The 22,894-nt window shown below is 41.2% G+C and overlaps 1 protein-coding gene across 7 annotated transcripts in view; it reads right to left on the bottom strand.

Annotated features, from left to right (window-relative positions):
- Positions 1-22,260, bottom strand: part of VPS54 (VPS54 subunit of GARP complex) — a 51,958-nt gene extending 29,698 nt beyond the window's left edge. Inside the window, exons 1-9 of one of the 7 annotated variants that reach the window (XM_062611887.1) lie at positions 22,082-22,259; positions 21,559-21,673; positions 11,316-11,477; positions 10,360-10,465; positions 10,224-10,268; positions 8,667-8,745; positions 6,298-6,332; positions 4,829-4,886; positions 1,789-2,174 (exon numbers count right to left, since the gene is read on the bottom strand). In XM_062611887.1, coding sequence (XP_062467871.1) covers positions 1,789-2,174; positions 4,829-4,886; positions 6,298-6,332; positions 8,667-8,745; positions 10,224-10,268; positions 10,360-10,465; positions 11,316-11,451 — 845 coding nt within the window. In that variant the 5' untranslated portion in view covers positions 11,452-11,477; positions 21,559-21,673; positions 22,082-22,259. Of the gene's footprint in view, positions 1-1,788; positions 2,175-4,828; positions 4,961-6,297; positions 6,333-8,666; positions 8,746-9,653; positions 9,727-9,820; positions 9,914-10,223; positions 10,472-11,315; positions 11,478-20,968; positions 21,173-21,519; positions 21,674-22,081 lie in introns of those variants that run through there. The other 6 variants (XM_062611877.1, XM_062611875.1, XM_062611865.1 and 3 more) reach the window with 6 other exon arrangements.
- Between the last annotated feature and the right edge of the window lie 634 nt (positions 22,261-22,894).

Here is a 22,894-nt window from a genome sequence, read left to right as displayed (position 1 = left end):
CAAAGAATAAGGGATACTTCACGCTCACATTACTATTTTCAGCTCTTCCAAAGTGCAGTTTTAAGATACTGGCACATTCTTGGGACATGATGTATACCAACCGCAGTAACAGCAGAACCGCACACTCCGCTGACAAAGCACATCGGTTACTTGATTGCAAAACACAACTAACTGATGTTGTCATGGGGTTGGAGAAGTACATTAATTATCATCAAGGTAAATACAACTGTGACGCAGTTGAGAGCTGTGCACCATAATCAAGTGGTTAAGAGCAGAAACAGTAAAGAGGAAAGAAACTGCGCTGAGGTGTCTGAAGATGGACCATCTAAGCTAAAAGAAAACGACTAAGAGCTGCTAAGAACTTCCCTTCCAACAGTTTATAGTGTATATATATTTATAAAAATGTTTATATTTTTATAGTGTATTCAGATATTTATAAAAATATTTTTATGTATTTATTTTATACATTCTATTTATATATTAGCTCTTCATAAATATATATATATCGGGGGGGTTATATTTAAAATACTTTTTCTGAGATCTTTTCTACATAAAATTTGAGTCTTTTTCCCAATCAGCTAGAAGGGATGTTAGAAAAGGAGCTCACGAGAACAGATGAAAAAGAGAAGTAACTGTATACAGTTCTGAACATTCATATTACAGTTACTGAGCAACAACCATGCTTTTATTGTGCAAGCTTGGAACCACAAAGCTGTGGGTACCACATAACCCCTAAACAAAACGCAACCACCACCAGCATCAAGTTCTAAAACTAAGTATACAGCTCCTGAACAGGCTGATGCAAGCTTCAGAGCTGATTTAACAGACAACTTCTGCTATCATCATACCATAGTGGCAGCTTTGTATACCCCACTTTTAAACTTTGTATGACAGTTATGATAGCTTATTTTAAATGAGATAAAAGGATTCCACTGTATTAAAACTCTTGCCTATCACAGGGGGACCCCTGCCCAGTGCAGTGGCACCTCCCAAGTGGAGCTCTAAGCATCCACTGTTAACAGAAGCAGTCAGCACAGGACCTTGGACTCACTAACTCCCATCACTTTAGCAAACACGGATAAAAAGCAGTAGCAACAGCAGCCTAGGCAGCACCTTCCCACTGTTTCTCTTCTTCCCAACATCAGCAGCTCACAGAACAGGATTTCTCAGCTAGATGAAACAAAAGGAAGCATCCCCTGGCCATGTGGATTGCACTCTACAAGAGCAGACATGGCTGAAACCATCCCATCTGACCAGATGTCAACCTCAGACCACATTTTCAGCCATGGTTTGATAGCTCAGCACTGGCTTTTCCTGACAAAGCTTCTTCCAGCACAAGCACAGGCTGAAGGCTGACCTATGTGACACATGCTCCGTGCATATTCCTGTAACATCACAAGCCTTGGTCAGTCACTAAAGACACTGGCCCATAGTATCTCTGGGGTGCTGCCTGCATGAGGACTGCAGACTACCACTTGGAAGCCATGTCTCAGCTGTGGGCTACAAGCCCTGAAAGGTTGTTCAGCCAGTGCCTGGCTCTACTCCTAAACCACCTGTAAACAAGAATGGAGTATAAAGAAAGCATTTAGATGTTAGAAGTTCACTCCCCCCACCTCAAAATGATTTCTGTGCATTAGTCACAGTGCTTATGCCACACTTACATTTTGTACCTTTTGTACTATGCTCTCCAAGAATGAACAAACAAAAGAAACCCTTTCAGCCAACACAATGTGCTCAACATACTACAGCTCTACTTGTGTTTTAGTAATTTCCTAGATGATTACCTACCGGAAACTGTGAATGCCTTGAAGCTCCTGCTGTAACACCTCCTGTGTGGTTGCTATTAAGTCCAAAGCTCCAACAAACTCAGAAGTGGACAGCAGCAACTGTACCGTGGGCTGTGTTTGGTGTACAGTAGCCATTAGCTTCAGTTTATTGTATGCTTTTATACAGTTATTTCTGGTGAGTGATAGTCTTAAAACTCGAAGTGATCCTTCACACATTACTTTATCAATTTGGGCGATTTTCTCTCTAAGTAATTTTACAGCCTGGGAAGTTTTCCTGAGGTAGTCCTGCAACTCATGCTGAGAGGTCATTGCATGAAAAAATGCTTCTGAGCGCAGAGAAATCTGATGTGCAATATTGACTTCCACAATGTCCAGATAATGGCTCAGCTAGAAAGAAGAGGGAAGAGGAAAAACAAACAGTGCTGTCATGACTTGGCAAGTTTATGACCATGCAAATACACTTCCAGGGTATTTGTCTTACTATATCATGAGAAAATTCTGCTAATAAAATTTAAAGCCATTTGACAGATTAGCAAGCAAATAGCTACCTGCTGTGGTTTGATCATTTGTTTCTAAATGAGTTCAAAATCACTTTGGGAGGGCTGACTTGATGCCTCCTCTGCTTGAATATTATAAGGTAGAAGAGCAAATAATTTTAAAATACTCAAGCTTTTGTACCACATGGATGCACACTGGCCCTGTTAGAATATGGCCATTAACCAGGAGACAGCTCTGGATATTGGCTTGCAAATAAGAACAGCATACACATGCAAATACACTATGTACTTCGGATCACTGAAGCTGCTAAAGATGCAGCCCAGCTACACTTGATGGAATGGCTCTGTTCATTTATAAGGCTGTAGCATCTTCTTTGTAGAAAGATCCTCAGGATATATCTGGCTGCAGGGGTTTTTTGCCAACCAGCTGGAGCTCCTATTAAGCGTATTTCATGTGCACTGGCACTGTGGGATTCCCAGACACAGAGTATGCCTACCTGTTTATAAGCTAAAATTCAAAATCTCTGTGTCAAACAGTTACCAGAATACTGGGTTGGCCCCGATTATTTGAGCTGTAAAAGCTCTGTGTTCTGGCTTATGCTGAATATGCAAACTCAAAGGACTGAGGCATTAGGATGCTCATCTGAATGCTAATACTCAGATGACCTGGTTTCTAAGAGGTGCCAAGCATTCAAACCTCATGCTGAATTTCAAAAGGCCCATCCAGAGATGGAAAGAATATCAGCTGGAGAATGTTTCCTTCTCACAATTATTTTCATCCTGCATGTATTGAACACCAGGGATTTATTCAATATGCAAACCCATCTTTTCTGTAGTAAGTTTAATCAAAAACATCCTCCACCAAGCAGCTGTGACACACCTAGCCCACAGGAAAAGCTGAGATAGACTGTGACACAGAGATCAGAGGAAAGGTTATGATGATTATTTATTTGATTATACCAACCAGATGCCCCAGGTCCCTCCACTATGCTAAGTGAGGGAGAACAAACAGAACAAAATTATAGTACCTGCCTCATAGAGCTTACAGTCCCAATGTAGGGCAAGACATGGAAGGAGGTAAGGAAGAGAAGAATGTCAGGGAGAAATTGTTCAAGTAGATCAGCAGCAGTCAAAAAGCACTCATAGCTGAAGTATGTATGCTGATAGCAGGGTTTTCCAAACCCTGTTGAAAACCAGTGCCTGGAGCTACGGCTAATTATGGCAGCAGGGTGCCTATTTACACACGATTAAGTGTAAACCTCATGCAGTTCAGAGCCTTTAAAAAGTAAAACAAAAAATTTTGGCCTATTTCAGTAATATGAAGCAGTGTAATAATTTGTCAGGCATGTGGCTTCCGGGGCAACAGAACTCCTTTATATTTGTTATGACCTCTCCAAAGCAGTATGGCTCATGGCTATTCAAAGTCTTACTTTCACTCCACTGCATCAGAGGCCTCTGGGTCTCCTCTGCTCTAAGTTCATGTTGAGTGTCCATCCTGCTGCTGCCAAGCACTTTTTGAGGTTAAATCATATGCCAGGCACTGCTTTTTCATCTTCAGACAGTAAAACTGCCCCAAGAACCTCCAAAGAAGTATTCCTCCAAATTTAGGTGTGGAGGACAACCCAACAAATGGTAAGTTAGCCTCCTCCAGAACCTGCCTCTTTCCTCCAGGCCTGGTAGGAGAGCAGAAAGGATAACTCCTGGAAATGTGGAAACACCTTCTGGAGGATCTCTTGTTACTATTTCTTAAGGCACCTCACTACTATTTCTTTTTCTTTCCCCCTCCTTGCTCCCAGAAGCTGTAGTAGATAACACAGGAGGGAAAACTGAAGTTAGAAAACACTCCAAAATTGCATAGATTTTCTATCAGCATTTTATAGGTATTTGTAAATGATTAAAATGATTCATTGTGGGATTTTTCTATAATGTAACTACTTAACAAAACAAAACAAAAAAAAATCAAGTAAAGACTTCTGTTTCCAATATGATACTCCTCTGTTTTCACACTCTCCAATGCACTCAAGTCCTTTGTGAAATACAAAAATGGATCAGTGCAGATAACATGACAAAAGTGACAGGAAGTGCCTGACATACAAAACCCTTAGGATTTAATATTTCTTTCAGCACAAAACCACAGTGCCTTGAATCTGTTTTTCCTGAGATGTGAGAAAGAAATGTTCTTAAACAGTGTACAACCTCTAGCTTTCCCTTCTCAGAGAATTGCTCTTCCTCCCTAACAAACAGCTCCATACCTCTGAAGTTTCTCAGTATATACCAGCTTCACTAAGTTCCAGTAGCCACAAAGAGCCAGTAATTATGTAATATACAGATTCTTTTTTATCAGATTTGATAGATTTATTCAGCAGGGGAAAAAAGCTCTCCTTCAGCAAGATGCTTCCTGCATTGTTTACTAACAATCTGCAGCCTGGTGTAAAATGAAAGATAAAGCCCACACCAGTGATATTTCAACAAACAGTGCAGAGCAGCAGTAATGTTTCTTTGTAGTAACTAACAGCTGCGATGGATTTTGTTTGACAGTTGTACCTTTTCTTGGAGTAACCTGGAGGAGGCTGCATCACGATTTCCTTTTCCACCAGCAGTACTAAAATGAGACCATGGTAAAACGGCATTAAAGGTTAAGGAATCTTCCAATGCAAAATCTGGTTTCATAAAAATCTGAAACAGAAAAACAAAAGAAATAAATGCGCCTCCCTCACCCCTACAGTTTCCTCCCCAGTTAAACACACCTCCCATCTCATGAAGCTAAAAGGGACCTTATTTGTTAATGTCAAAAACCAAGCTTTCATTTATCTACGCAAACAAACTCATTCCAGACCTTCTAACCAATTTTCTTCACACCTTAAAAACTTGTGTGATCTGACAAAGTCTTATCTTCCTAGAACTGGTAGGCATAGCTCCAAAATTACACAGGCTATCAAGCATCCAAGATGATCTAAACATCCTGAGTGCGAAAGCGTAGGCAGCATTAAACTTCAGGTACATCCCCAAAAGGATCAGAGCAAACTGAATTTTTCAATAGCAGGCGCATCCTATTGCTGATCTGCTCATTTCTGGGGCTATAGCTTCTACCAGAGTGAGGATCCAGGCAGCTGTCAGGGTGTGCCAAGTATTGCCTGAGAGGGAACAGCTGATCTCCTTTAGCACAATGCAGCAAACATGCTTGTCATAGAAAACAGTCAGTAACATGTAACATTAATTACACATCTTGGAGAACTATTAATCCGAAACTCTCCCTGATTATGTTACTTTTACTTGACAAAACTGGTACAAATACTAAGCTTCCAGGCAGACAGTAGCACCCTTTCCCCGTATTTATGAAGTGTCATTTTAAAAGGTTTAACATAGACTATAGCATCACACCACACTCAAAACATTCTTGTTTCATGGACTTTAAACATTGCAGTGACAGCTACTCAAATAACAGCCTACGCGACTGGCACAGAAATGCTGACCCATACTAACACTGACTTCTTAATGTACATAGAAAAAGTTATTCAGCCTGAAACAGAATCTGGAGTTGCATCTTTTGTCAACCTGTCACAAAAAAACCCACATCATATACACTGCAAGCATATATGCAACAGGGCTTTGCTCAAGGATTCAAGGAGTTAAATTTAATGTTAAATTGTACACTGTGCAATATTCAAGCTTCTATCAAGCTCTTCACTTCTCATTTCCTCCTAGGACACAGAGTGGCTAATTGTTCCCAGCTCTGATGTTTTAACTATTAAAGATGATAAAAATAATGGCAATTGTATTCTACTTAAAGAGAAAAGTCACGACCACAGAAAACAGCAGCAACAAACAAAAAAAAGGGAAAGAAAAAGCAGATTGTTCTTAGTCTTTTAAGTTCTGAGCACTGCAGATCCTCTTGAGAATCAGCTCAAGTAATCAGCTTGGACAAAATTTCTACAAAGAGGAGAGTACATTTTTATATTCATGACTACATGCAAGAAATCCTTATAAAAGCTTAGCATGCACAGGGACCATACCTTAGGTACTTGTTCCAGATCTGTCCTGGATTTATCTAAAATTAAACAAAATAGGAGTAGTCATTCATGAGCAAACAGTTACCATGAATACTGTTAAACCCTGTGAGAAAGTTTTCAAGACAGCAATGCCAGGTTCCACACAGGGGACACACAGGGTGGGTGGACAAGGTTAAAACTGAAATGAAACATTCTGACTGAACACGAGGAAAACCTTTTTCACCATAAGGACAATCAAGCACTGGAGCAGGCTGCCCAGAGGGGCTGGGTATGCTCCATCCTTAGAGGTTTTCAAGGCCCAACTAGATAAAGCCCTGAGCAGCTTGGCCTGACCTCTCAGCCAAACTGGCTGTGAGATGGCACCTGCAGTAAAGACCTTCTGAATTCCCTTCCAACCTGAAATATTCTGATTCTTCAAAACACTCTTTGGTTCTTAGTTGATTTGTTCCTTACTTTATTCGGTTTGAAATACATAAGACAACCTAGGAATCCTTTTGCTGTCCTCAGTCTTTGGACAGACCAACTGCAATGGAAGCGAAAGGCCATGTCTTGTGGGCTAAACAGGTAATGCCAACAAAAGAAATTACAGAAAATAAGAGTTTCAGTTTACCGAATGATACTTCTACCAGGAACTGTCCATCTACCCCAGAAGCTCCCTGCTAACTTTGGTGACACAGTCATTTTCTCTTGTGTAAAAACAAAGAACTCTTTCAAAACAGATTAAGCTAAGCCTGAAGAAGGAACTCTTATTTTGCAGTATGCGCCACAGACAGACTCCTTCAGGAACAGCTATTCCAAAGTAACACCAATCACAGAGAAACCCTACAGAAGGACTTCCTTTTGCATGGAAACAGAGGAGGAAAGCCAACTGCAAGAACTTGATCAAAAGGAGTACACTACTGAATGCTTCTTGCTGTGTTACCTGTAAACATGGATATAGACAAGCCTGATCAAATACTGACTGGCAAACTAGCTCTTTTATGGTAATATTTTTGAGAAAATAAATTAAACATTAAAAGCTTGCTCCAGGATGTGATTGTTTATCTTCCTTTTTCTTGTCAGTTCTTTTTCATTTTGCTTCTCAGCTTCCTTTGTCCAGTTTCACATTAGCTGAGCTACATCTCTAAAATCTTGTAATTCAGCCTTGCTAAAGCTGCAGACACCAAAAGAAGTTTGCCAGGTCATCTTTGCTAACACTAAACAGAGGAATCCTAAGCAGAAAACTGGCCAGAGTTGAACAGCATGAAACACAGGAAAAGGCAAAATCCTGCACCTGGACAAAAATAACTCCAGGCACCATTAAAGGCAAGTGGTCTAGTAGCAAGAAAGCACCTCTGCAGAGAGGGACCTGGGATTCTGGCAGGTAACAAACTGACCATGATGCAGCAGTGCACTCCTGCCTATGGTAAAGCATCCCAAGTTGCACTAGACAGAGCACTATCAGCAGGTTTAGGGAAGGTAATTCTCCCTCTCTCCACTCAGCAATGATGAGACATCTGTGCCTCGTTCTGAGCTCCTCAGTACAAGGCAGACCTACATATACTGGAGTGAGTCCAGTGAAGGGTCACAAAGATGACACAGAGACCAGGAGTGGTTGAGAGAGCTGAGAGTGCTTAACCTCAAAAAGATCGGGGGTATCTTAACAATGTTTTCAAGTACCTAATGGGAAGGTAGAGCAGGCTTCCTAAAGGAAGAGACAGAGCAGGGTCTTCTCAGTGGTGCCCAGTGACAGGACAAGAGGCAATGGGCAGAAACTGATAAATTAAAAATGCCATCTGAACATAAGGAAAATACTTCTACAGTGAGGGTGGTCAAACCCTGAAAGAGTGTTTACACAACTACAGAGCCTGTGTAAATTTATCCATCCATGGATAAACTCAAAATGCAGCAGGACACTGTCCTCCTGTAGGTCACCCTGTTTGAGCAGGTGGTTTGAAGTAGACCACCTCCCACCTCTGCCATTCTGTGATGCAGAGAGACAGGAATGGCCCAGTGCCATTCATCACTGCAAAGTCAACAGCTGCTGACACAACAGTTTCCACAGATCTTAAATAAAAGGAAGTTAAAGAAAACACTGGCAGGCACATGACCTGCCATGTATGCAAACACGACAAGGAAAAGTTTAAGAGCATGTATAATAAGCATTCTGACCTATAAAATATCAGCAGTGGTCATGAATACTTCTAAGTCAACAGTATCTGGGTTTTCAATTATTCTTACAAAGAAATCATCATCAGTGTTATTGTACATGAAGCCTTCACGCAAGTAAAAGAGATTATCAGTATGCTATAGCATTTGGTTTTGAATGCTGTAACATACTGATAATAAAAAGAAATTACTTTTTAAAGACTAGGGAAAAGCTCTGACTGTACCATGGGTGTGTAGCAGAGTCCTGTCGAAGGTATCTTTAGGAGTACAAATGTTCTTGCATCTTTCATGAACTTTCTCCCTCTGTAGAAGAGAAAATACAGTAAAGAATTATTCTGAAGCTTAAACAAGAGATTTTTTTTTCCTTTGAAACAGAATATTCTTCATATTTTCAGTGAAACATAGGTTTCACTGAAATCAAATAATTCTGGTAAGTTCTTAACACAACAGTATTTTTTCCTCTTAAAAGCTCAGATGATGTTTGTCCAGGTGAAATGTACCAAAAATTTCAGCCTGTAGCTGATATGCTGTTTTTCTCTGTATCTTTACATCTCAAGAGAAGGGACACAGAAGTTTTTGAAGAGGTATAATAACTTCTCTACATGATGAGACAGAACCATAGTTCAATTGTGTTACATATCCAAACATTTGATTTCTAATCCAGAAAGCACGCTAACACACACAATGAATGATTTTTCATTGTTAAAGTAAAACTGGATCAAAGTAGAAATTGGCTCCACATCTAACGAGTGCCTTGCCGAAACCACGAATCTTGTTTTGTCATGCTGAGTTTCAAATTTTATCTACAGGTGTAAAAACCACCAGAGACCACAGTGGTGAGAAACTGCATTTCTAAAGAACACTGATGTTAGCTAGATATCTGCTAGAAGCTACATCACAGGTCAGCTCCCTCTTCCCAAAATCTTCTTTCATTTAGCAGTCACTGCATTACATACTCATTTCAATGGATAGCTCTTAGACATTTAAAATGTTGAATGTGAACTAATGGCAATAGCTCAGTTACAGACAATTCACTTTGACATTCTTTAACTATGATGTATACAAGTAACACTTCCTGCAGCCAATTCTGTACCAGCAAGAAAAAAAAAAAAGGCAAAAGAAAGTTACAAACCAAGGAAGCAGAAAACAGTGGGAGACTTCTACATATTCTTTCAGTCAGAAAATAAGAAAAAAGAATACTACATACTTACTGACACCTGTATTTTAAGAGTTTGTAGAAGTCTCCTACTGGTCCTGGTGTCCTTAGATGTAGCTTAAACTTTCCTGTTACAAAAGAAATCATTGAGATAATAGGCCTATTTATAGTTTAAGAACTCCACGTATAAATGTTCAAATTAGAGACTTAAAAAAAACAAACCTCCAATCCTTGCAGTACATAGTCATGTTTTTTATTTGATCCAAAGGTCTGAAAATGCTATGTTGCACTGTAAAGCCCAATCATTAAACAATCCTTAAAGAAAAAGGATTAATAATCAGAAAGAATAAATATGAACTGTAAGCACTGCTGCAGAGTGCAGTATTCAGAAATACAAATGAAAAAAAACCCATGAAATTGCCTAGAGAGAACTTAGACTGCATTTTCCACACTACTAATAGTGAGATTACAAAACAAGAAATGCCTAATGAAGACTCAACAAGCACTGAAGAGCAAATTAATTATCAGCTAACTGTGCAAGGGACCACTAACAGGGACAATCTCTAATTAAAAGAAGGATCTCAAATCTCTCCTAGTACTGTGTGTATCAAAGTTTGGTTCTTACCGGAGCGATTTCCTGTTGGTATAATGCAAAATGTTCCTTGGTGATCTGTGGGAGGTAGAATGAAGGCGTGACTTCAGTGTCCACAAAGTCCACTCCCCATGTTTTTGTAAAGAAATCAGATTCCCTTTTTGCTAACCTAGGATCATTTAGTGCTGCTGGGAGATTGACTTTGGAATGATAAATAGTCCATCTGTGCTGATCCGCAACTAGAGATGGGCTGTCACACAAATTATGGGGATCGCCTGCAGGACAAAAGACAAGACAGTTTGTTAAGCTAAGAAATTGAAAACTGTATTTCTGCTAAAGTCTGGTTCTTAAGCAAACCACGTTTTCACAATTACATAGTAGATTGGAATTAGCTATGCAAAAGTCTCCTTCTGCAACACTAACTTGCATTTCTTCTATGAGATTAACCAACACAAGTTTTGGACAGTGGTGTATTCATACTCATTAAATATATTTAGCTCAACAACATTAGCTTTTACTGAAGAGAAAGAAATTCCAAACACAAACATATTTTGAAAAAACTGAGCTAAATCCAAAGCACAGTTGAAATTCATTAGCATTACATTTCATAATTCTTAAGACCCCACCTACTCCTTTTTATAAACCAAGATGTAGCATAGCACTGCAGATGTAACTGCGACCAAAACCTGGTTTTACAATAGCACTAGAGACTTAACGACAGTGCTAGAGACAGAGCTTGGTCTCTTGCTTCCTACTGCAAGAGGGCTGGGTTATTTCGCAGAAGTAATGCAGCCAGATTCCAAGCACACTGGACAGGTCTGCTACAGGCTCTGACAGAATATACCCTCTTCTTACATGTAGCTATACATATAGTTATCATAGCTATAATGTGAAATCACATAAGCAAGATCCCATCTATAAATGTGGACATCTGAAAGCAAGCTGCAATGAGGAAGGCTCTCCCATTGCTCCAAAGGAACACTGGGTGGTACAAAGCAGAATTACAGTGTACTTTTAAATGAGACTACGGTTTAGTACACTACACCCAGTATACAAGAACTGAACAATTGTCAACGGATTAGCAAGTTTAACTCCATTTTCACTCTCCTTGCACACCAACATTACCTGTAGGTTCCTTGGGACACACATCAGGCAGTGACTGCACAGGACGAAAGCGTTTCGTGGCATCCATTTCCTTTTTAAAGAAAGCATCACTGCTGTTTGACTGAGGCACTGGTGAAGAACTGTGGCTTGATGCCATTGCATAAAATCACCACTTGATAAAAGCTAAATAAGAAACAATAAATATCAAGGCTTTAATATAAAGATGTGGTTACAGACTGTACCAAAACAATGACACCCCATCAGCTGCACAGTAATTTTTTAACTGCAACGCTAACTGACATTTCAACAGTAACAGGGGAAAGATTATTTTAAAGGTGAAAATTAAAAGCAGAATGTAACTTCACAGCCTGTTGTCTCCCACACTTTAAGGTTTGGACAGTAGCTTGTTCTTACATGCAGGACCAATAAAGTTGTGCATTTAAGAAAAAAAAGACTTTCAGGCAATTCTTCCTTGCTATTGCTGTAACTACTGCAGCCATACTGCACACATGCACAGTAGAACTGCCTCACTGGTAGCAGAAACCTTGGGTAGACAAACGTAGAGCCCTCCACATCACACAGCCCTCCTACCTCCTACGCTCAGTGACTGCAGGGACCACATCACCTTTTGCATCTGGTTCCCACCCTGCTTTTGATATTTTCGGGGCTGCACTCCACAAGAACCACAACAGCCCAGGCAGGGCAAGGAAAAAGACACAACTGATGTCAGTCTTCAAAAAACTGCTTTACAGAGCAGCAACTACTGGCACTTAAGACAAACCTCAGAAAAACTAACTCATTTGCAGGACGGGCTTAGGCCACTATTAAAAGCCCCCATAACCACAGGTGAGGGAGCTCACAAGCCCATGCCCACCTCAAAGAGGCTTCCTGCAACTGCTCTACTCAAAAGATGGGCAGAGCATCCTGTGAGAGGTCTCACACACCACACTCAGTGAGATTTAACCACAGCGAGACACATGCCTCAGTGAGAAAGGCAATGGGTGAAGATGGGGTATCCTGTGTCCTCACTGTTGCACTGCCTTAACATTAAGACCCCAGCAACAGGAGGTTCGCTCTTTTTTCCCCAAAGGAGGAGGTTTGCAACCTATATTCCTGGTTCTGACAAGCAACAGCTACCCACAGGCACCATATATTATTCATGATTTCTAGTAATTGAAATAATCAGATTTCAGACAAATCAGAATCTGAAGAATACAAGCACAACAGAAAAGCATGAGCAGATACTACCCATACAACACATACATATTTTGTCACCTGAATCAGGAAAATTGACAATTCAACTTTTCATGGCTTCCTAGTAAAATAAATTATAGTTTACTTCAGCATAAAAAGTATTTGCAGAGAGTAGACAACTAAAAAATAATTCAAAAAGCTCTGGAGTAAGGAACATCCCACTAATTTTCAGCTTTCAGGATTTTAAGCTCCCAATTTGAAAATAAGCAGCCTTACAAATTTTACACCAGGGCCGAACAATGTAATGAGTTCTTTCCATCTATAAACAAAGCTGCATTTAAATCAAAGTATGGGTTGAGTCAGTAGTAAACTGCAGAACTATTAGAGGTTTGAGAGTTTATTAAAACACCCCCATAACGTACAGCTCAAAGAGTGCCCATTCAAAGGGACTGATTATGATTCCTCACCTTCAAAGAGAAATAAACACAGCTAGCAAGATCTTAGTGTTGAACTATCAACCCTTAATGGACACCTAAATTACTCACTACTCTGTGAAGGAGCACAAAAAGATAAAAGGCCTATTTTACCTTCAATCGCTGAAGTGGCACCAAAGGATGAGCGTACATCACTGTGTCAGCTTCTAACAGCACCACAAATCTCATTTGGAACAGAAAAAATAAAAGTTCTACTTTCTAAATGAGACTGCAAGTGTCCTACAGAATAACTCAAGAGAAGAGTTAAGATACGTACAGCTGTAATAGAGCATCCTAATGAACGGGCCCATAATGACTAACAAACAAGTATTCTGGCCAAAACGCTGTCCACTGGGTACCACTTGCTCGTCTGCTTTTCCATCTGACAACACAGCAAGACAAGGAGGATAATGTGCTTCTACTGTTACTTTTAAAAGTGACTTTTTGAAAGTCAACTAAAGTTAAAAACAGAGCAGCATTCTAAAAATGCTGCACAAGGCCTGAAAATCCATCTCCCAGGTTCTCTTGGAAGGGGATTCCCTTCTTTCTTATACCAGAAAAACTTACTAGTTGAGATAAAGAATGGCAGCATTAATGGAAATCTGGAAGAAGTCAGAAAGGGAAAAACCCTTTTCAGGCATCTGACAGACCCTTCCTTAAATATCATAAAGCATCAGTTCCTCTCCCCAAAAAGCTCCAAAGAAACATTTTGCTCTACTACTGTTGTTGCATGTTCATGTTCTTATGTTCTTCCCTCGACACTTCCAAAACAACTTGTTTCTTTATGAAACGTTTCCCTAATTTTTTTGGGTGCTTTTGTGAAAAAAAATCTAGTATATGTTAATGACAAAACACCATCATTACTGCATTCTCAAAACAACACAGCCAGTGCTGAGTTACAATGATCAAGTCTCCTAAAGGCATACAGTAAATTTATCTGCACTTGGAACTGCTTCAAAGTTCTGCATTTGCAGCTTTTCTCCTGAAAAAGCCTCTGTAATATGAGACACAGCCTGCTCTAGCCAGATGTATGAGCAACTAAGGCAATTTGTAGAAAGCACTGAAATCTTGTACTCTTGCTAGCAAGTCTTTCATTAAGCCTCACATTTTTCCCCATAATGAAGCATATTCTACAACATGAATTCTCTCAACTACATAAATCTCAGCGGAGAAAACTAACTGTGTTATGCCAGTCCAAGATTTAAAATAAAGGACAACACTGAAGACTAGCTTTTCAAAAACAAACTATGCCTACTCTTGCACAGATTACTTAGTGCCATAAATTATTCACATTGCCATTATACAGACAAATCTTAAAATAGAATGAAAAGAGTACAATAAAATATCAGTGCAAGCAGTAACCTTCATACCGTTGAGTGAATTTCAACAAGATATAAGGATTCACAGGCAGAGGCCTTCTTAAGTGGCATGCAATATGATGCTATACTAAATTATTCATAGTTAGCAGCTATTCTAGTAGCCTCATAAGTCAGAACCTTATGGATAATTAACCTCAATGAACATTTGCACAGGAATAAACCCATCTGTACTGCCCCAAACCAGGCATTCCTCAAACTGCAGTCCTTAAATTAGCCTAATAAATATCACTTCAGAGACAGAAAACTGAACAATATTATCTGAATTAAATTTAAATGATAAAGGAATCTGTGACAAGCCTATACGAAGACAAAAATCCTACCTTATACCTGAGCCCTTCTGTGTACACTAACTTGCACACAACTGAAGAACAGTTTAATTTATTCACCAAGAGAAAGCTATTCTTTGTGCTACACTACTAAACATTTTATAGACAAACAAATCCATAACCAACCTTCTGAATCAGCATTTTAAAATACGTAACTATATATAAATCTGCTGATTTGAACATAAAAACCCCATCAAACAACTCAGCGTTAACACAGAACAAAACTGCTGCAAAATATTTTCACTCACTCAAGTTTCAATGCAAGTGCAATGCAGGTAAATGTTGTTAACTGCACGAGCTGTGCAGAATGAATTATGAAATGGTGAGTCCCCTGAGCTTCCTACTTAGAAGAGCATATGTGCAGCAATAAGAATATGCAACTGTGTAACTTAATGACATCAATATTTAAATTATATATGGATAAAATTGGGTTAGATTAGCTCTGTTGTCTCCAGTAATCACCATAATTTACTGACATTTTATCTAGCAATGTGTATTACTAACACAATAAAAAAAACCTTTAGGAGTTAGATACAAGAGTAATGATGGAAGTTGGAACACATGATAATGGCTGTATCTGCAACATGCCTTCAATATATTAAATTTATTTTGAACACTTAAAAAATGACATTAAGTCAAATGTTAAAACACATTTTTACAAAAAATAAAAAAATAAAAATCAACCACTGCAACAACACAGTTTTGATGATTTGTATTTATGGTATTTTTACAGCCCCAACACATGAAGATTAACATTTCATACCCAAAAAATCTTACAGCTTCCTCTTAAAAATCCCCTTGTTCAATAACATGCTCAGCAACTATGATATGACATAGCTGTACAATGTACAGCATGGAATAAAATGACTGGGAAGACAAATGTAATAAATAACCACATGCTTGGATACTGTGTAGTCAGCAAATTAGAAGATCTGTGCAGTTAGTAAAGTATTAATCACATGAATTTTAAGAAGCTAATTCTGTGATGACTACACTATGACTCTTGAGTTTCACACCTGAGGTTTCAGCAGTTAGAAGAAAAACACAACAACAAAGTCTGTTACTCAGAATTAATTACACAGGATGGTTATAACTCTTGAGCATGTGCTGGTTTCTCTAAGTATTGAGATTTGCAGGAAGTTCTTGAGAAACTGACTTTCCATACTGTGTCATTTGCACACCGTTTTTCAGGTGGTAAATCTTTGCTACCAAAACATCCAGTGTTCGCTCTACATAAACACAGTATTAGAGAAGGTGCAAACTAAGTCTCACCTATTCATGGACATTAAGTTTGTGCTTCCTCATTTCTGGACAGTTTCCCATTAGCACTGTCAAACAATCTTCTATTTCTTACTTAAGGTAACAGCTTTCCATGAGTTAGCAATTCTTATTGGGAATTTTCATGTGCACACACTTAGGTTTGTAAAACTGTAATTTGTATTAATAATACAAATTAGTATTTATAATACAAATTAATATTAATTATAATGCAAAATATAATTTGTATAATACAAATATATTTATACAAATTATATTTGTATAATACAAATTATTATATTAATTAATAATACAAATTAGGATTTATGATCCAGCACAACCCCTGCAAGGTGCCTGAAGTCTTAATTCATGTACTGAAGAAACCTGTATTTCTCCCTTCTCTGTGCTCTCCCTCCTAAATGAAAATAAATCTACAACCTACTAATAATACCTTCAATTTAAAATTGGTAATGTTGATAAGTTAACTGGTATTACAAGGGACACCCAAGAACATGCTGCTTATTAGCTCCAGTTCTTTATACAATTCATAGAATGTGCTCTCCAAACTTGATTCTGGCTTCAAAAATAGTAACATCTGAGAAGAGAAGCTAAGCATCCAGGGAGACAGCCCAGTGTCTCCACTGACCACACAACACTGAGCAACTTCTCCTTTAAGTATTCCACATTGTACAAAATAAGCTGCACTTGGACACTACTAGGTACTTTCCAAGAGGTACCCTCTGCATTTCAAACGTAAGGCAAGGAGAAGTTTCTCTATGAATATGAATGGCATGCTAAAATCTCGGCTGCTTTTCATGGCTTTGGCAACAAGAGTGAAATCAAAACATTTTAAAGTACTGCTCTGGTTACCCAACACCCTTTGGAATACAAAACCATCAGAAGCCACCCACAAGTCACCCTAAAGCAAAATATTTCACCATTTCTAGAAGTGATAAATATCAAGGATACTTAAAAGGAAAAGGATACCTGAAATCTAACTACAAGAGAAAAATGCACACGGGATTCCTTCCAGGACCTCGACAACTAACAACATGCCTGTTATTGGTTTAATATATTTACTCTGTCCTCAAAGGTTAGCTTTCCCACGCTGTTATTATACAGCTCATTCTGCTAAATCAGCAGGATTTAATCTGTAACAAGGAAACCATGGTATGAGCAAAGTACACACCACCTTTGGGAGACTGTGAACCAGCCTGGACTAACACAACGTTTCCATTTCTTTCAACCAGCTGAAATTCCTCAGGCTGAAATTTCCACCCTTGTCCCTGTGCCCCAAGACAGACATCCCTCTTTCAGTGGAAGAGCCAAAAAGGTTAGCTTTCAGCAGAAATGTTTAAGCAGTTTCAGAGAATAAGGTTAAGGCTGCGGAAGCTGTTCTGCTAACACAAGCTCTTTCTGAACACCTATTTCCATCCTGGGGCTTTACACTAAGAAGCAGATGATTGTCAGGTGGACAACAAGGCTAGAGTCAGAGTGACTGTGACTAGTCCCCACGGCAAGCCATCTGCATTTGGCACATGCTCCAACATCAAACCTCCTTACGCAACTTGGAGAGGAGCCTGTGTCAGTCCAACTTTTCTGAAAGCCTAATAAATATACATATATTTATATTCATATATTTATATTAATGGATTTTAGAGCATTCTACACATCTTTTAATAGAATCCCAGACTTCATGTTCCCACACTGAGGGTATGCATTCTCTGCAGAGTTAGTGTGAGTGATGACCCTCTAGATTAGCCTTGCTGGTATGAAAGCAGACTGACAAGGAAGCTATCTATGAGTTATGTGCATTTCTCATCAACCCTGCTCAGCCACATGTGCTGTTACGATCCTGCCCATTCTGCAGCTCCTTGGACAGTGCCAAGCTGAGCCAGACTGTGCAACTTTCTCAGCAAACTACATAATGGGAACTGTGGAAGAGCAAAAGTACTTGAATAGCTTAAAGAGTAATGGCACCACCACCATCCCCTTAATCATCTCTTTTATAATGCCATCTCAAAATGCTCCTCTCAAACAGGGAAACAGGTAAGAAAAAAAGTGATCAGAATACAAAGAATGAACAGGACAGCTGCATCTCCACTGCAAAGCACTGTGGGTAGATTGCAAGGCCAGGGTCAAACAGCATCTCACTTTCATATTCTTGTATTCTGTATCGGTTTCTTTTGCCCTCTCCAGCTGAAGCCACTTTAGTTGAGCTTCACTTCTTTAAATACAAGATCCCCTGAAAAAAATCATCTCAAAAAGCCCCACCCCACTGAATAACGTAGTTATTTGAATGCATGTCTGCACAGGTTATTTAGAATAATACACAAGTGTAAATATTTTGTCCAGAACTGGAAAGCAATTTATCTCCCTGTAGACAAACTATCTTAAAGTAGTATTTCACTTTTATTCAGCTACTGAACAAAACAATCAAATGAAACATCTGTGATATACCCAATGTACTACTTCTCATCCGGAAACCTAACTTCCCAATGCTGAACACTAACTTGAAATTGGAAGGCAGTTTCTATGCCTAAGAAACAGGCTTCCCTACAGCTATTTAGGTCATTATGTGTCAGGCTCTTCCACACCAGGGGTGGTAGAATCACTCAGGAATAATTAACAAAGCAGTAGAAATATGTGGGTAAAGGAAAAGCCTTCTGATTAGTTGCCTACACTATCACACGAGAGTGAAATCCCTTTGTACTCCTTTTTTTGCAGGCATCTCATCATTACAGTGTGTATTATCCTCTCAGAAAATGGTGAAATATGAGCATCTTGTATAGCTCGTACATGCAGCCTGATGAAAGATCAAGGAGCCCCGGCAGGCATTCCAAGCTAGAATTCTGTCAAAGGCAGGGACCACAGAGCAGTGGCATTTTGAGGAAAGGCAGAAGAACTGCACCAGCCCAAGCAAAAATTCTAACACTAATGTCCTGACTTCACAAAAGGAGTCTGACAGAAGCTGATGCAATCTGCACCAACATTAAGTTTCCCTGTGCAGGCTCTCCACTTGCTACCTTAAACAGGATTAGGCTCGGTTTGTTAATCTGAAACCAATTTCCTAAAAAAGTGACTTCTTATGAGAATCACATCTTTCCAAAGCCCTGAACAACTACAAGTAGCTATGAAGGAGCCAAATAAAAATATGTAGTAGTTTTGACATGCAGAAAGCCGAGAGTAGGGATTATCCAAAAGCAGGCACAGCAGAGCTCATAGCAAGTCTTAATGAGTGGTCTTGACACAGATGCCAGTCCACTTGCAAGAAGAAGAAAGTCACTCTGTAGGGCAAGTACTCAGCAAACAAGATCATCCAAACTTTACCTTGGGTGAGCAACAGAAAATGCTACCAATGTTTGTTGATAGTTCCTGTGGTGTTCATACCAACCCAACAGCATATCAGATTAAACAGATCACCTGTACTCACATCACTTCCTTTCCATCCCTCAAATAGCTTCTATTTACAATAAGAATATTTCTATAAACATGAAAACCAGCATGGTTATGCTACATTTAGATTCATAGAATAGTAAGGGTTGGAAAGTACCTTAAAATCATCTAGTTCCAACCCCCCTGCCATGAATGCCAACAAATAAAAGGAAGATCTTACACCACTGCTTACTGTAACTGTGTAAAACTGATGAGAACCCACTGCCATATTGAAAGCACCAGACATGCTACTCCAACTGTATCTTAAACACACATGCCTCAAAAGTGGCTCCTTTTTTTTGTTAAAGAACCAGATTAATAGGTGAAATATCCTAGCTTTTCCTCTATCCAAATATGAGTATTTTGGAACATCTGATCAGTAAATGAATCCACCACTTTTGACTATGAGGGAAATACATTAAGGATTCCTAACCTTTTGAAAGACTACTCAGATCTTTTTTTAAAACCTAGTTCCTAGGTGAAGTGGGTGCAAAAAGTTAAAAACATGGGGAAGACAACTATTAGATGCGCTTGTAAAGATTTCTTTGTACTTAATCATATAAGACAACAGAAATATGTATGTAGAACAGTCATTCAGGCTCACCCTTTCTTTTTTCAGACTACATTCATAAAATGAGGAATAAGAAAATAAATTGTAATAAAATAAAAAAAAAAAAAACAAAACAAAAGGAAACTGAGCCTCCCAACTGGAATGAGGGTCAGATGTTTGTGGCCCTTCACTCCTCTTCTTAAGAAACTTTCAGCTCCTTATTTCCCCAGACGTTTGAAGGAGAAAAGCAGAAGTGGCTTTTACATGGACTTGCTGCCCCAAAAGAAGAAACAATACCTACGTGATTCCATTTCCCAACTTCTTCCTGCTCAAACTGCCAAGGAGCAAGTCTGTGGTATGCCTTCTCCACTCTCTCTAATGGCTCCTGACACTCCTCAGGCAAACAATATTCCCGTTCAACCTTTGAAATGCACATCCCCTTCTCCTCCTGTGAAGTTTGTGCTGTCAACACAGAGGCAAAATTCCTCCACACATGCACCAGACTCCTACTACAGAGAAGACAGTACTGAGGGCACAGGGATGTTAAATGGGATGGAAGAGTTAGAGCCGCTTCCTAGAGTGCGGCCTTCAGACCTCGCTGGCAAGGCTGCCCACATGATGCACAGCAGCTTTAGCTTAGACCACTGTAGATCTCCTGTCAATTAATTCATTTTAGGCATTGTTTTCCTACCCAACAGAAGCACCATCTTTTGCCCAGAGGATTTCAAGGGAACTATAGCTTTTGTCTATGCACAGTTTGGCAAAGAGTCACGCTGGCTCTCATGCTAAAGTAGTAATTACTGCAGCCTCTACAACAATTAATGCACTGCAGTCAGGTTTTTTAGAAAGAGCATTCTTTTACAGGCCTGCAAAGCAGCTGTGGCTACAGAGGGCCACAGCTGTGCAGAAGTCTGGAGGCCTTCCTCTCACTCAGGACTCCAACAGATAGGGTACAGCAAGACAGTGAGGTCAATATAACACCTGCACTTGAAAACTCTCAGAACCACCACACATGCAAATCTGTTGTCAAATAATATTGTTATGTACTATAAATAGGTACTTTACACTTTTGGGATCACTTCACACATTTGGGATCACAAGGAAAGGCTGGACAAAGCTTTGAGCAACCTGGTCTAGTGGGAAGTATACCTGCCCATGGGAGGGGAGTTGGAACTAGATGACTTAAGGACTTTTCCAACCCAAACCATTCTATGATTCTATAATGCTCTGTAATAGAAATACTAAGTATTTAGAGAATATAAGAAAAAGAGAGAAAGAAAAGAGAATCAATACAACACTAAGGCAAAAACTGGTCAGTCAAAGAGAAAGTTAATTTTTTGTTGAGAGTGCAGGAGGTCGGTATTTTACCAACACATACGGGTATTTCTCTCAATAGTACATACTGTGTTTGAAAAATTACAGTAAGGAAAGCCAAGAAATGATGTTTGTCTATAAACCCAGAACTACTGTGAGCCTAAATGGCTTTTGGAACCAACAAACCCTTTAGCGCTCCATATCCCAGTCCATCCCGGTTGCCATTAACATGGGTGCCAGCATTACAGATTAAACCCCCCAACACTTGCTCCAAACACCACTTCCCCGCGCACCAACTGCTTACAACAGCCGTGCCTGACGAGGAGCCGGCCGCACCTTAGCGAGAACACGCCGGCAGGATCTCAGGGAGGCCGTCGTCATATCTCTCCCCGTCGCATCCTATGGAGAACTGCCCGGTGGTCCCAGCGCTTGGGGATGGCGTGTGGGTGACCTGCGGGAGAGAGCCCGCATGAGGGAGGCCCGCGATGGCCGTGCTCGGGGCGGCCCACCACTGACACTGCCGTACACGCTCAGTGCTTCCCTGCCACGCACGGGCACCGCTTCCAGACACCGCCCGCTTCCCACCGGGGGGTTACCATGGAAATACACAACCCAAATTCCCGGAGAACCGGGCGGCCCCCCCCCGCGCCTCGAACCTGGCGCCGCTTCCCTCACGCCCTCCTCCCCTCCACACGGCCCAGGCCGCCCCCTGCCCTCGCCCCGCGGAGGGCCCGGCCCGCAAAGACAAAGGGCACCCGGGGAAACTCAACTTTCCCGGCCGCTCCCCGGGAGAGCCCCGCGGCCGCGGGCGGAGGCACCTGCACCGCGGCCTAGCGCCGGGCAGCTCCCCGCTGCCTACCTGCGGCGCCGGGCGGCCTAGCGCGGCGCCTCCGCGGCGACACGTCGCTCCCCGCCGCGCAGGGCAGGACAGGGCGGCGCAGGAAGGGCCCGGCCGGCGGCGGCAACAGCAGCAGCGGCGGCGGCGGCAGCGGCGGGAGGGGCCGAGGCACCGCCTCTCCCCGCCGCCCGGAGGAGGAGCCGCCGCCGCGGCCGGCGGAAGGGGCTGCCCCTGTCCGGGCGCGCTGGGCCGGGGGTTGCGTCCCTGCGGGGTCGGCTTCGCGTCTTGGTGCTGCGGCCGCCCCGGGGACGCTGCAGGATTGAGGGGGGCCGGGGCCCGCCGCCGTGCCAGGGGCGAGGGGGCTCCGCAGTGCCTCACGGCCAGGGCGCCGCCATTTGAGAGGCCTCACAAGTGCCCCATGGCCAAAGCACCACCATTTGAGAGGCCCCATGGCCGAGCTGCTGCCGTTTGAGGGTCCCCCACAACCAAGGTGCTGCCACATCAGAGCGTGAGGGGTGCCACAAATGTGCCCCAGCAGTGGCCCCGGTGGGGGACCAGGGTCTCCTTAGGGCTATGGAGGCCCTGTGGGCTCTCTCCGTGCCGGCAGTGAGCCGAAGCAGCCAGGCTCTGTGGTGGCAGCTGCTCCTCCATGGGGCTTGGTCTCTGCCACCACATAGTGCAGTGGTGGGGAAGTTGTGCCAAATGGCCATGGTCTTGCTCAGAGACTCTAACCAGGGGTTGTACTCGTCAGTCTCTGGCTGATAACTTGTTATTCAGACTTAAATTTTAGGCTCAATTCTCCATCAGGCTACAGAAGATGCTGAAATAGAGAGA

The sequence above is a fragment of the Pezoporus occidentalis genome, unplaced genomic scaffold (genome assembly GCF_034315485.1).
Source record: "Pezoporus occidentalis ecotype Australia unplaced genomic scaffold, CSIRO_AGI_Poc_V1 ctg10, whole genome shotgun sequence".
Classification (NCBI taxonomy): domain Eukaryota; kingdom Metazoa; phylum Chordata; class Aves; order Psittaciformes; family Psittacidae; genus Pezoporus; species Pezoporus occidentalis.
This window is presented reverse-complemented; position numbering and strand designations above follow the sequence as displayed.